Genomic DNA, 12701 nt, shown 5'->3' with positions numbered 1-12701 from the left:
CCTACTTTTCTCCTCATTGACTGACTAGGTTTGATTGACCATTGGCGCCATTGGCTTCCCCTGCTGTCTCAGCCAATGAGAAGGGGAGTCCCGGGCAGGCGAGACACTCCTGCAACATCGCTGGATCTAGGTGGACCTCAGGTAAGTATTAGAGAGGCTGAGGGGGGCTGCTGTACACAGAAGGCTTTTTATCCTAATGCATAGAATGCATTAAGATAGAAAAACCTTCTGCCTTTACTACCACCTTAAGTTGCATTTATTACCTTGGGGGTGGGGGGATAACCTCTGTCTGTAGATTTATTATGTAAAATGTGTGCTATAATTCTCTGTACAACTGCAGTTTTCTTTAGCTTGCAGAATTGGCCTTTTAAGAACATTCCCTGGAATAAATAAGGACTGGCGCAGTCAGATTTTGCAAAACGTGTTTCACACATGTTCTAAAAATGGCACAGCATGTGCCAAATTTATGTACTTGGAACTTGAATTTGGTGCATGTTGTGCCACTTTTAGAATGCATTTGAGAAACGTTCACAAAATCTGCCAAAAGACAGTTGGTCTAAATTAGCTCCACTTTTGTAAGATATGAACTGTTGGTATTTTATTCTGATCTTGGCACAAGTGTTGCTCCACAATGTAGAAGTGTAAAAAATGAAAACTACCTTTTGCAATTGTAGTTCAAGGAGAAGTAGGTTGTGTAGATCAGCCACATGGGCAACTGATAGCCGAGAAGCATTATTACTACAATGTTCTTAAATTGTCACATATAATAACGATATTGCCAATACACAAACCATAAAAGGTTATATAGAAAGCATTGGGTTATTGTTCCAAGATCAAACTCTTCCCAGTTGCTCATGGTTAATTTAGCATAGGTGGGTACAAAAGTATCTGTATGAAGAAGATGTGTTTCACATAAAGTTTAGTATCGTCTATGAGAAACATGCCTGTTTGTTGTTATTGTCTGGATTGTTGGCTAGAAAATGGTTGGGTGCATTCAACCCTACTTCAAGGGGGATTGAGAAATAGAGAGATCTGTCATCAAGGGAAAGCCAATGAGTGAGTTCCCAGGTATTGTGTTTTAGTATATAGTAAATGTCCCAAATCTTTTACATGGAAGGAAGCGGAGTGACAGTAGGCTGTAAGAAATATTTGCTTCAATGGTAATCCTGTTCATACTGCAGAGTGATCACGTGGAGAGCCTCTACCACTAGGACCTATATTAGTGATGGCAAACCCTGGCACCCCAGATATTTTGGAACTACATTTCCCATGTTGCTCATGCACTCTGCAGTGTAGTTGAGCATCATGGGAAATGTAGTTCCAAAACATCTGGGTGCCAAGGTTCACCATCACTGACCTATAGTATACTTATCCAAGTGGCTCACTTGTGATGATTAAATTGATACAGGCTACCTTAAAAAAAATACAAGATGGCAGATGCAAGACCAGTCACCCTGCACAAAGAGAGAGAGCGGCAGTGACTGGTCTTGATTACAGGAAGCTCCTGCACAAAAGAACTTTTACACTGGATCGCTGCACAGTGTTTCCATTATTTTAATTACTTGGTGTGCTTTGTATATTTCTTCAAACGCCTTTTGTATTTAGACATCATTTGTTTATCCTGAAGGCTAGCTTTACTATGATTATTTTTACTGTACATGGTAATAAATGTTACTTTATCGTTTAAGTTGACAGGTGTCTTAAAAGAAGCTGTTCATACTGCCACTGACATGGAAACAAACTCTGTTGCTGTGGAAAGGGTGAAGGAGTATTGCGATGTGGAGCCTGAGGTTACTATCTACTTAGAATCTTTATTTACAGTTTCATTGTCTGTTCAGTTTTACATGTTTTCACTTTTGAAGACTACATACAGAGTTGTGGTGACAATACAGACTGATTTCTGAAAATTTCTGAAATTCCATTAATTAATGAAAATATTTAGTTAAAGCCTGGGGAAAACAAAAACCCTCCATTGCAGTAGGGCTGTCCCCACACTGCAAAGGTTAAATGCTTCTTTATGTCAAGGGTACCTGAAAGGGCAATTTGTCCCCCACTCCCCTGGAAGCTGGCTCTACCCTACGCTCTGGCTTGTGGACCACCCCATGGTATCCTCAACTCCAGTGCAGGTCTATGGGCCTGCATTGCATTTGACAACATCAAAGGGCATGTGACTGTGGGAACACTGGGGAGAGGAGGCTGTAGGCACTGATCTTACAGCCTGGAGGGAGCAGTGATCAGGTAAGGAAATGTGTTTTTCCTGATTCCCCAAATATAAACTATCATTTAACCCATGCAGTGCAGAGACAGCCCACTGCAAGGGAAGATTTTTGTTTTCTCCGAAAATCAGCTATAAATTACCTTTTTAAATATTATTTCTCTTTCGTTCATTGATGGACACAGCTCCATATCTTCTTGACCCTTGGGTTTAGGAGTAGGACACTAGATGGAAAAAAGTTTTACTATGCCAATAAGGCAGTCCCAGGGGACATACTCCCACTTCCTGCTATAGGTCTTCAGTTTTTTTCTGCCTAGTCAGGAGTAAGGACATAGTTCCTTGCTGGGATCTCTGGTCCTAGCATTTTTTTCTTTTTAACTGGAATGTTTTGCTTCTTTTATTATTTTCTGTTCCTGTGAGAACTACAATGAATTCTGTTCCTGTGAGAACTACAATCAACTGCTGGACTTGGCGACAGACTGGATATCCATGATCCTTACAGTTTCCCCGGTCTGGCCAGCGAGTGCGACCTGACCTCAGTTCTGCGCTAGGTTGGCTGCGACATAGCCCCACTGGACGGAGGCTGGCCGGCGAGTAAACACCTTGCAAAGGACGACCCTGGTCACGACCTGAATGCACCCCATTCCTGCCTGAAGTGGTGTGGTAAGTAGTGTCCCCTATCTCTCTTGGTGTTCTTGGGCCCCTCCCTGGGATGGTCAGACCCCCAGGTTTCTCTCCAGCTCCTCTAAACAGTCACTGTTGATCTTTTGCCCCCCCCCCCCCCGGCTGTGGTAGGAGCTGGCTTTTCCACATGCTCCAGAAGGGGAGGGGGGGTTGGATGTGGTTGCTGCTGATGGGTTGCATAACAGGGGGGTTTTGAGCAGGTTCCCTGCCTCCCGGGGGTTAGTGACTGGGGCAGGGATGTGCTTTTTGCTCCCTGTAGTGGTTGTTGGACTGGGGGAATGAATGTTTTATCATCTGCGGGTACGTGCCTCACAGCCAGATTGGGCCAAAAATGTAGGCATCGGCTTTGCAGTCTACTTGCGGCTGACGGACTAAGCTGGCCAAGCTGTCTGAACTGCTGACCAAACTGGGGAGCGGATGTTTTATCATCCGCAGGTATGCACCTCACGCGGCTGGATTGGGCCAAAAATTTAGGCCGTGGCTTTGCGCCCTACTCGCGGCTGACAGACCAGGCTGTATGAGCTGCTGGCCAAGCTATCCGAGCTGCTGACCAAGCTGTCCGAACTGCTGAAGCTGACAGAGCCGCTGACGGGCATCCCCTGCCCTGAGTGGTCGGCTTCACTGGGGCTCACGTTCTGGCGACTGGGCGCCCTCAAAAATTTGGGCCGTGGCCGCTTTGGTCACCGCCATTGGGGGGCGGCCTCAGTGAGTTTAGCTGAAGCCCCCAACTCTCTCCCTGGGCATCTGCCAGACTGTAAATCTGGGCAAATGCAACTGGGCCTCCACTGAAATTTAGGCCACAGCCTGCAACCTGCTGGGCCATATGGTCAGCCTGGCACCTCCCCTGAACCGGTTGGCGCCGTGGAGGCGCTTAATTTTTAGTGACAGTGTAGCAGCCATTATTGTGTGACCGAGGGTACTCTGTCTGCGCGTCTGTGTCATGGCGAGCAGGCCCCCTCTTCAAGGGGGCTATTTCTTATTATGTCCTATAAGGAGGGGGGCGACCCTCTTGTTTTTTGCGGGGTCTAATAGGTGGTTCTTTTGTGGACCTTTGGCCGGCGTCTACTTGCGGGACTGAGGTCGGCGGCCTTCCCTGCTTGTTAGGTTTTAAGGGTGAGCTTAGTATATAGCGACCCTACTGGGTCAGCGTCCATGCACTTTGAGTGCTCTGATAGTGAGGATGTTTCCTCTTTTACCGCATATGCGCATAAAAAGGCGCTGGTGGATGCACTGATTGTATCGGTGTGGGAAATCTTAAACATGGGGGATGCAGCTGCTGCTATGTCAGATGCGATGGTCCCCTTGGTGCCCGTAGATCCTCTAAAGCGGCAAAGATTTTCCTGCCTACTGTGACAAAATTGTCGCGAGTCAGTGGTGTTGGCCCAAACACTATATGGCGGTGCCTAAGCGTTTCGATAGATGGCATTCCTTGAGAAGTCTCTGTTGAATAATTGGGAAGTTCCACCTGTGGTGGACTCTCAGGTCTCCAGGCTGAATAAATCCACCCTAATTCAGGTGGAGGAGCCTCCGAGTTTTAAAAAGATCCTTTTGACAGGAGAGCCGAGACTTTGGTCCGCAACATGTTTACTGTGGCTGGTTCGGTCCTTAGGGCGGTGTTCAGCATTGGTGTCCCAGACTCTAACGGAGTGGGCAAAGCTTTTGCGCCATGATCTGGAGGGGCGACAGCTTGTCCATGCCCTTTCAAGGCTGGCGGACCAGTTGGTCCAGGGGTTGCAGTTCATCTGTGAGTTTTCTCTGGATGCGGCTCTCTTAGTTTCTAGGCTGTCCGTGACAGCAGTGGTCCTTCGGCGCAGGATATGGCTGAAATGCTGGTCTGTGGCCTTATCTGATCTTCCCTTTGTGGAGGTTCACCTGTTCTCATCCTCCCTGGATTATATCATTAAGCAGGATTTTAAGACAAGGGATCTAAGTCTGTAAGGACCTCCTCTGCAGTTTCCAAAAGGCATGGTATGGTAAGCCAAGAGCAGGTCCTTCCGGACCCTTGGACCTCCCTGATTCAAGACAAGTGGGTCCGGGAGCTGATTCGGTCCGGCTACAAGATTGAGTTTCGGTCTTATCCTCCAGAGAGGTTCTTTCCTTCCTTACCTGCGTTTTTCCCCAGACCACCTGTGAGGTCTCTTCAGGGCAATGCAAGACTTGCTACTACAAGGGGTGATTGTTCCGGTCTCAGAATCTGAACGTTTTTTTCATGGGTTTTATTTAAATATGTTTACAGGTCCCAGGAAGGAAAGCAAGGTAAGTCCAATATTGGACCTCAAAGCTCTAAACCACTTGTGCAGGTACAGATGTTCCAAATGAAGTCCATTTGGACGGTAGTGGCATTCCTACATCAGGGGGAACTTCTGCCCTCTAACGATATCAAGGTAGCTTACCTTCATATTCCGATATATGTCGGTCATCCGCACCTCCTCCGCTTGCCGTGGGCGAAGAGCATTATCAAGAGGTCTTGCCTCAGCTCCTCGGCTTTTCACAATGTGTTGGCCCCGGTGTTGGCGTGTTGGCGCCAGCGGGGGAATGCGGTACCGGAGTACCTGGATGATCTTCTTCTGAGAGCAGAGTCTCTGACTGCACTGACGGAAAATCGGGAGATTACTGTGCAGACTCTGCAGGAGTTTAGTTGGAAACTAAATTTCCATTATTTTTGTTAGATGAGCTCCATTTGTTTCCAAGTTGAGCTCCTGTTTTGGCTATGGGAGGTATGTTTGTTGCTGTGTTCTTCCCACCCCTCATGTTGACACTGCTTTGGGATGTCCCAAGGGTTAAGAATATATGGAGCTGTGTCTGTCAATGAACCAAAGATTAAACTGGATTTATCTTACCGTAAAACCCTTTTCTCTGATGTTCATGGAAGGACCCCTCTATTGAGTTGGGTTATATGTTCTACCAATAAAAGATATTGGTACAAAATACAGATTGCAAAGCATAATTAAAAAGTAGCTCGTTAAAAGGATTTCTGAAAGCTACTCTCAACAACTTAAGAATGTGGTTCACCATTCTTTGGCAACTAAAAAAAGAGAAGCCCCCACTGTAGAAGTGCATTGGGGTTCCATTAACAAAGAATGGCACCACATCACACATGAATCAAAGTGTGTACTTTTATCATGCATTCACTTAACACAAATGTATGAAAACAAAGCCATTGTGCGGCCCTCTGGATGTATCGGGCCACACTTCTGGCTCCCTATATTTGCTAAGTTTCCAGCAACTGCCCTCAGGATAGCACTGCTCTTCCGTTAGCGTTAAGTACACATCCATTTATAAAGGGATTTTGTTTCTTATGTCTCACATGTAATTGTGTATTCTAACAAAAGAACATTTGTTTACTTAGGCTTCATGGACATCAGAGCATGCTTCAAAATTAACACACTGGCCACATGATGGAAGGATTGAGTTAACAAATTATGGTCTGAGGTACAGGAAAGACTTACAAATGGCTTTACAAAATGTTACTGCTTCCATTCAGCCTGGAGAAAAGGTTGGTGTTTTTGTGTGGTGTTCTTGGTGAAGGTCCCTAATTTTTTAATGTCTTGCTGTCTAATGCAAAGTGTTGGTACCTTGGCTTCCATGTAGTATATTCACAGAAAAAACGCTTGTAAAGGCTTAAAAGGTAAAGTTGAAACCCAGACAGATAGATAAACACAAATTTGAAATATATATTGGGAAGTTATTTAACCACTTCAATACTGGATACTTTTACCCTCTTCCTGCCCAGGCCAATTTTCAGCTTTCAGTGGCAGCTTTTAGCCTAATGGGGCAGCTTTTAGCCTAAGGGGGCAACAGTCTAATATCTATGAGCTATATGAAGGCTTCTCAGGCAAAGGCTCATGAGGGAAGATAATGATTAGACAAAGTTAGAAACCTTGTCTCAGTACTCTTGTTTTCCCCATGATAAACAAGTACTGGCTGTGTTTTATCTCACCATCCCTGTCCTGCCTCTAAATACATATGATTTCCTAATATCATTGTTCATAATTATGGAAACACTAGTCAGTACAGATATCTGAGGGGGGTCAGATTATGCCTGCAAGTCCAACTGCCCTCTATTATCTATACCCAGTTGTTGATGTGTCTTGTGCCTCTTAGACATTCAAATCTTAATCTCATCTTTCTAATAGAGATCTGCATTACTGGCAAGTTCAACTACATACTGTAAATGCTTTTGTCTCTTCTTACATTTACCCTCTCAACAGATGATAACTTATAAATGTCTGTATATTGTGGATAGGTGGGCATAGTTGGAAGAACTGGAGCTGGAAAGTCTTCTCTAACTTTGGGTTTGTTCCGAATTCTTGAACCTGCAACTGGATCAATTCATATAGATGGAGAGGACATTTCAAAACTAGGTCTTCATGAACTGAGATCTAAACTAACAATCATTCCTCAGGTAAGATCCACATTAGTATTAACTACCCAAAAAATAAACTGGGAAATGCACAGATTTAAAAAAATGAGTTATGATAAGTTTTCAAACTGACCCTCAGACCTCAGACTGTAGTTGAGCACATGGAGCATTCAGAATGCAAACTGACTTTATGCTCTGTCTCTCTAAATGTGCTCCTCTGTTGGATACCAGTGGCGGCCTGTGCATAGCGGGCGCCAGGGCGCCGCCCCCCTACCCCTAAAAAAAAGAAAAAAAAAAATGACAGCGAACAAATAAAGTTTTTAAAAAAAAAAATTTGGGTTCGCCGGCCTTTGCAATGGAAGTGGTTGCTAGGGGGGGGGGGGGGGTTATGTCCCAGAAGAGGCGCCGATCGGCAGCCTTCTGGGGGCGTAACCCGATCGCAAGTCCTTGCGATTGGACACCCCCACTTTCGGATATCCTGGCTGTGATTGGTCCAGTCTCCAGCCTGGACCAATCATCATCCAGGACATCCGATCCCTGACGTCACAATGGGGGCGGTGCCGGTGCGTGAGTCAGTCACTCACCGTCACCGTCGCTCGGAGGACGAGGGAGAAGCCGCTCTCCTTCCCGCCGCCGCAGAGAGGACGGACTGGATCGAGGAGGGAAGAACCCGCCGCCGCCGCCAGGTAAGTGCATTAAATTGAAGGGAGCACGCACGCTGCACTCTGCATTGATTGGGGGACAATGCTGTGGGCACTCTGCATTTATTGGGGTACATTGCTGTGGCACTCTGCATTTATTGGGGTACAATGCTGTGGGCACTCTGCATTGATTGGGGGACAATGCTGTGGGCACTCTGCATTTATTGGGGGACAATGCTGTGGGCACTCTGCATTTATTGGGGTACAATGCTGTGGGCACTCTGCATTGATTGGGGGACAATGCTGTGGGCACTCTGCATTTATTGGGGGACAATGCTGTGGGAACTCTGCATTTATTGGGGCAATGCTGTGGGCACTCTGCATTTATTGGGGTACAATGCTGTGGCGCTCTGCATTTATTGGGATACAATGCTGTGGCACTCTGCAATCATTGGGGTACAATGCTGTGGGCACTCTGCATTTATTTGGGTACAATGCTGTGGCGCTCTGCAATCATTGGGGTACAATGCTGTGGCGCTCTGCAATAATTGGGGTACAATTCTGTGGCACTCTGCAATCATTGGGGTACAATTCTGTGGCACTCTGCAATCATTGGGGTACAATTCTGTGGCGCTCTGTATTTATTGGGGAAAAATGCTGAGGCGCTCTGTATTTATTGGGGTACAATGCTGTGGCGCTCTGCATTTATTGGGGTACAATGCTGTGGGCACTCTGCATTTATTGGGGTACAATGCTGTGGCGCTCTGCATTTATTGGGATACAATGCTGTGGCACTCTGCAATCATTGGGGTACAATGCTGTGGGCACTCTGCATTTATTGGGGTACAATGCTGTGGGCACTCTGCAATCATTGGGGTACAATGCTGTGGCACTCTGCAATCATTGGGGTACAATTCTGTGGCACTCTGCAATCATTGGGGTACAATGCTGTGGCACTCTGCAATCATTGGGGTACAATTCTGTGGCACTCTGTAATCATTGGGGTACAATTCTGTGGCACTCTGCAATCATTGGGGTACAATGCTGTGGGCACTCTGCAATCATTGGGGTACAATGCTGTGGGCACTCTGCATTTATTGGGGTACAATGCTGTGGGCACTCTGCAATCATTGGGGTACAATTCTGTGGCACTCTGCAATCATTGGGGTACAATGCTGTGGCACTCTGCAATCATTGGGGAACAATGCTGTGGGCACTCTGCAATCATTGGGGACAATGCTGTGGCGCTCTGCAGTGATTGGGGACAATGCTGTGGCGCTCTGAATTGAAAGGGGCATGCACGCTGAACTCTGCATTGTGAGGGCACAGCACAGTGTTTATTGCATTGAAGGGGGCACAGCACAGTGTTCATTGCATTGAAGGGGGCACAGCACAGTGTTCATTGCATTGAAGGGGGCACAGCACAGTGTTCATTGCATTGAAGGGGGCACAGCACAGTGTTCATTGCATTGAAGGGGGCACAGCTTCAAAGTCACGCAATTTTTTTACTGCGTTTTTTGGCGCGAAGCAATACCTATTACATTTTTCTTTTTGCGCCCCCCCAAAAATTTTGAGCACCAGCCGCCACTGTTGGATACTGAAAATCAGCCATTTACCTTCTGAGCTAGAGGTTAGAGAGGAGCTCCAATCTGAGCAAACAAAATTTAAAGTCAGCAGCTACAAGTACTGTAGCTGCTAACTTTTAATATAAGGACACTTACCTGTCCTGGGATCCAGCGATGTCAGTACCCCGAGCCAATTTGTCAATCGGCTTTGGGTGAAGGCACTGGTTTCTTCACTATGGGAAACCGACAGTGAAGCCTTTTGGCTTCATAACCATTTCCTACTGCACATGCACGAGTCACGTTGTGCTTTCTGAATGGTCTCGCCGTCTTCTTAGACCTTTGTGTGTCCCAGAAAGCAGCCGGGGGAAAGAGGAGGGGCTAGAAATACAAAGGAGATCGCTGCAGCAATCTTATCTGAAAGTGGAGGGGAGAGGGGGGAGCAGGTATTTGGTTTTGACGGGTACCTGCTCCTCCCTCTCCCCCAAAAAGTGACAAATGTGGCAGTGGAGGGGAGGAGGGTGCGAACAAGCGGAGCTTCCCCTTTTGGGTGGAGCTCTGCTTTAAGAGCCCCAGAGGCATTCAGGAAGATGAATACAAGTACATTGAGGCACTTTTGAGTGCCTGCCATTATTTTTGAAAATCCCACTGGTTTAAATTGCCTAACAATTGTATTATTCCCCACAGGACCCAGTCTTATTTTTTGGATCATTAAGAATGAACCTGGATCCTTTTGACAGTTACACTGAAGATGATGTTTGGACAGCTTTGGAACTGGCCCACTTGAAAAGTTTTGCTTCGAGTTTGCCTGATAGGCTAGATCACATTTGTACTGAAGGAGGAGAAAATCTAAGGTATATTGTCTATTTTGTACATACAACACAAAAATGACTGCAATGTCATACTTACTAATAGAAAATAAAAAATGCCGTGCTCTAAAATACTGATATTATCTCACCCGTGAACAGTCAAAAAAAGATAAAAACATATAGAATATAATTCAAAACAATCCAATAATAAAGTGACAATATGGTGAATGTCCAATGTGAATTATTGCAACGAATAGTTGAGAAATCCTCCACCAACGTGTCTTGCCTTCATCTTCTGTAAAGAATGCAAACTTACAGGACCAAAATGCTGCCTAACATATAGAGCAGCTGAATGCATTTATTACTGATATGACTCTTCTCAAAGGGAATATATGCAGCATCCGATTAAAATCATTCAGTCATTTATTTATTAAGATGTTCTCCAGACCACAGGCTTTATGTAAAATAATATCTCTTACATAGTTTGTGAGGTTGAAAAAAGACATCAGTCCATCAAGTTCAACCTATGATGTGTGTGTTTTCTGTTAACCGTACATTGAATACCCCTGTATGTTGTGGTCTTTAAGGTGCCCAGCTAATAGTTTTTTGAAACTATCGATGCTCCCTGCTTATACGACTGCTTGAGGAAGAGAATTCCACATCCTTACTGCTCTGACAGTGAAGAACCCCTTACGTATTTTAAGGTTAAACCGTTTTTCCTCTAGTTTCAGTGAGTGGCCATGTGTCTTATTGTGTTCCCTTTCTCTAAAAAGTTTGTTCCTTATGCTAGGGTCGCCAGTACAGTATTTGTACATTAATATCAGATCCCCCCTCAATCGTCTCTTCTCTAGAGAGAATAAGTTCAGTGCTTGTAGTCTTTCCTCATAGCCGATGTCCTCCATTCCCCTAATTATTGCAGCACATCCTTTCTGAGGACCGGTGCCCAGAACTGGACAGCATACTCCAGATGTGGCCGGACCAGAGTCTTGTAGAGTGGGAGAATAATCTCTTTATTTCTGGAGTGAATCCCCTTTTTTATACATGCCAGTATTCTGTTGGCTTTGCTTGCAGCGGCTTGGCATTGCATGCCACTGCCAAGCCTGTTGTCCACCAGTACCCCCAGGTCCTTTTCCATCCTAGACCCACCCAGAGGTTTCCACCCCAGTGAGTAGCTTGCTTTCGTGTTTCTGATGCCCAAGTGCATTAATTTACATTTTTCAACATTAAACCTCATCTGCCATGTAGTTGCTCACCCCATTATTTTGTTCAGGTCCGCTTGTAAGGTTTCCACATCCTGCATAGAAGATATTGGCATGCTTAGTTTAGTATCATCCGCAAATACTGAGATTGTACTAGATATCCCATCCTCTAGATCATTTATGAATAAATTAAACAGGATTGGTCCCAGGACAGAACCTTGGGGAACCCCACTTTCCACACCTGCCCAATCCGAGTACTCCCCATTTATCACCACCCTCTGTACTCTCCCCTGGAGCCAGTTCTCTATCCAGGTCCATACCTACATTCCTTAGTTTGTAAAGTAAGCGTTTGTGGGTAACGGTGTCAAAGCCCTTTGCAAAGTCCAGATATACCACATCCACAGGCCTTCCTTTATCTAGGTGGCAGCTCACTTCATCGTAGAAGGTTAATAGATTGGTTTGGCAAGAACGATTTTTCATGAATCCATGCTGATTACTACTAATAATACCGTTTTCGTTACTAAAGTCTTGTATGTGGTCCCTTAACATCCACTCCAAAATCTTGCAGACTACTGATGTTAGGCTGACCGGCCTATAGCTACCCGGGATATATCTCAGCCCTTTTTTTAAATATTGGTACCACGTTGGCTTTTTTTCAATCAGCTGGCACCATACCCGTCTGTAGACTATCCTTAAAGATCAAGAATAATGGTCTGGCAATCACCTGGCTGAGCTCTTTAAGAACCCTCGGGTGCAAGCCATCTGGTCCCGGTGATTGATTTATTTATGTTAAGTTTCTCTAGTTTAGTTCTAAGTCTATCTTCTGTTAGCCATGGCAGTATCTCTGACTTAATAATTTAAACCGTCAAAGTAAAATCTGTCTCAACAGTCCTCCATGTGGAGGAAGGTGAGTCAGAACTTGATGTGCCTTCTCAACCGCAAAGAAAAAGGCAAAGGGTGTCTTTCCCAATTACAGAAGTAGAGGAAGCCATTTCTCAATGAACTCCATTATATTGACCCCTTTAGTTTTTTGCGCAACTCCAACGATTCTAAGTTTTTTTTTCAAAATGGACGGATTTTCAAAATCATCCATTTTGTTAATATTTGCATTTGTTTTAAAGGTAGAACATAAAAAAGTGACGGCAGAAAAAGACTGAGTAGTTTATCGAGTCTTCCTCATCCTGGCAGCTCTCTGCTGCCCCCCGGTCCCCCCCCCCCCCATGTTTCT

General features: G+C 45.3%; 1 protein-coding gene across 1 annotated transcript in view; it reads left to right on the top strand.

Moving 5' to 3' along the window:
• The window catches only part of LOC309557354 (multidrug resistance-associated protein 1-like), a 330716-nt gene that overhangs the window by 298531 nt on the left and 19484 nt on the right, over nucleotides 1-12701 (top strand). Inside the window, exons 27-30 of the mRNA XM_082260034.1 lie at nucleotides 1689-1790; nucleotides 6249-6395; nucleotides 7146-7304; nucleotides 10153-10319. Coding sequence (XP_082116160.1) covers nucleotides 1689-1790; nucleotides 6249-6395; nucleotides 7146-7304; nucleotides 10153-10319 — 575 coding nt within the window. The remainder of the gene's footprint in view (nucleotides 1-1688; nucleotides 1791-6248; nucleotides 6396-7145; nucleotides 7305-10152; nucleotides 10320-12701) is intronic.

Source organism: Pelophylax lessonae, assembly GCF_965119305.1.
Source record: "Pelophylax lessonae genome assembly, chromosome: 6".
Lineage (NCBI taxonomy): Eukaryota > Metazoa > Chordata > Amphibia > Anura > Ranidae > Pelophylax > Pelophylax lessonae.
This window is presented reverse-complemented; position numbering and strand designations above follow the sequence as displayed.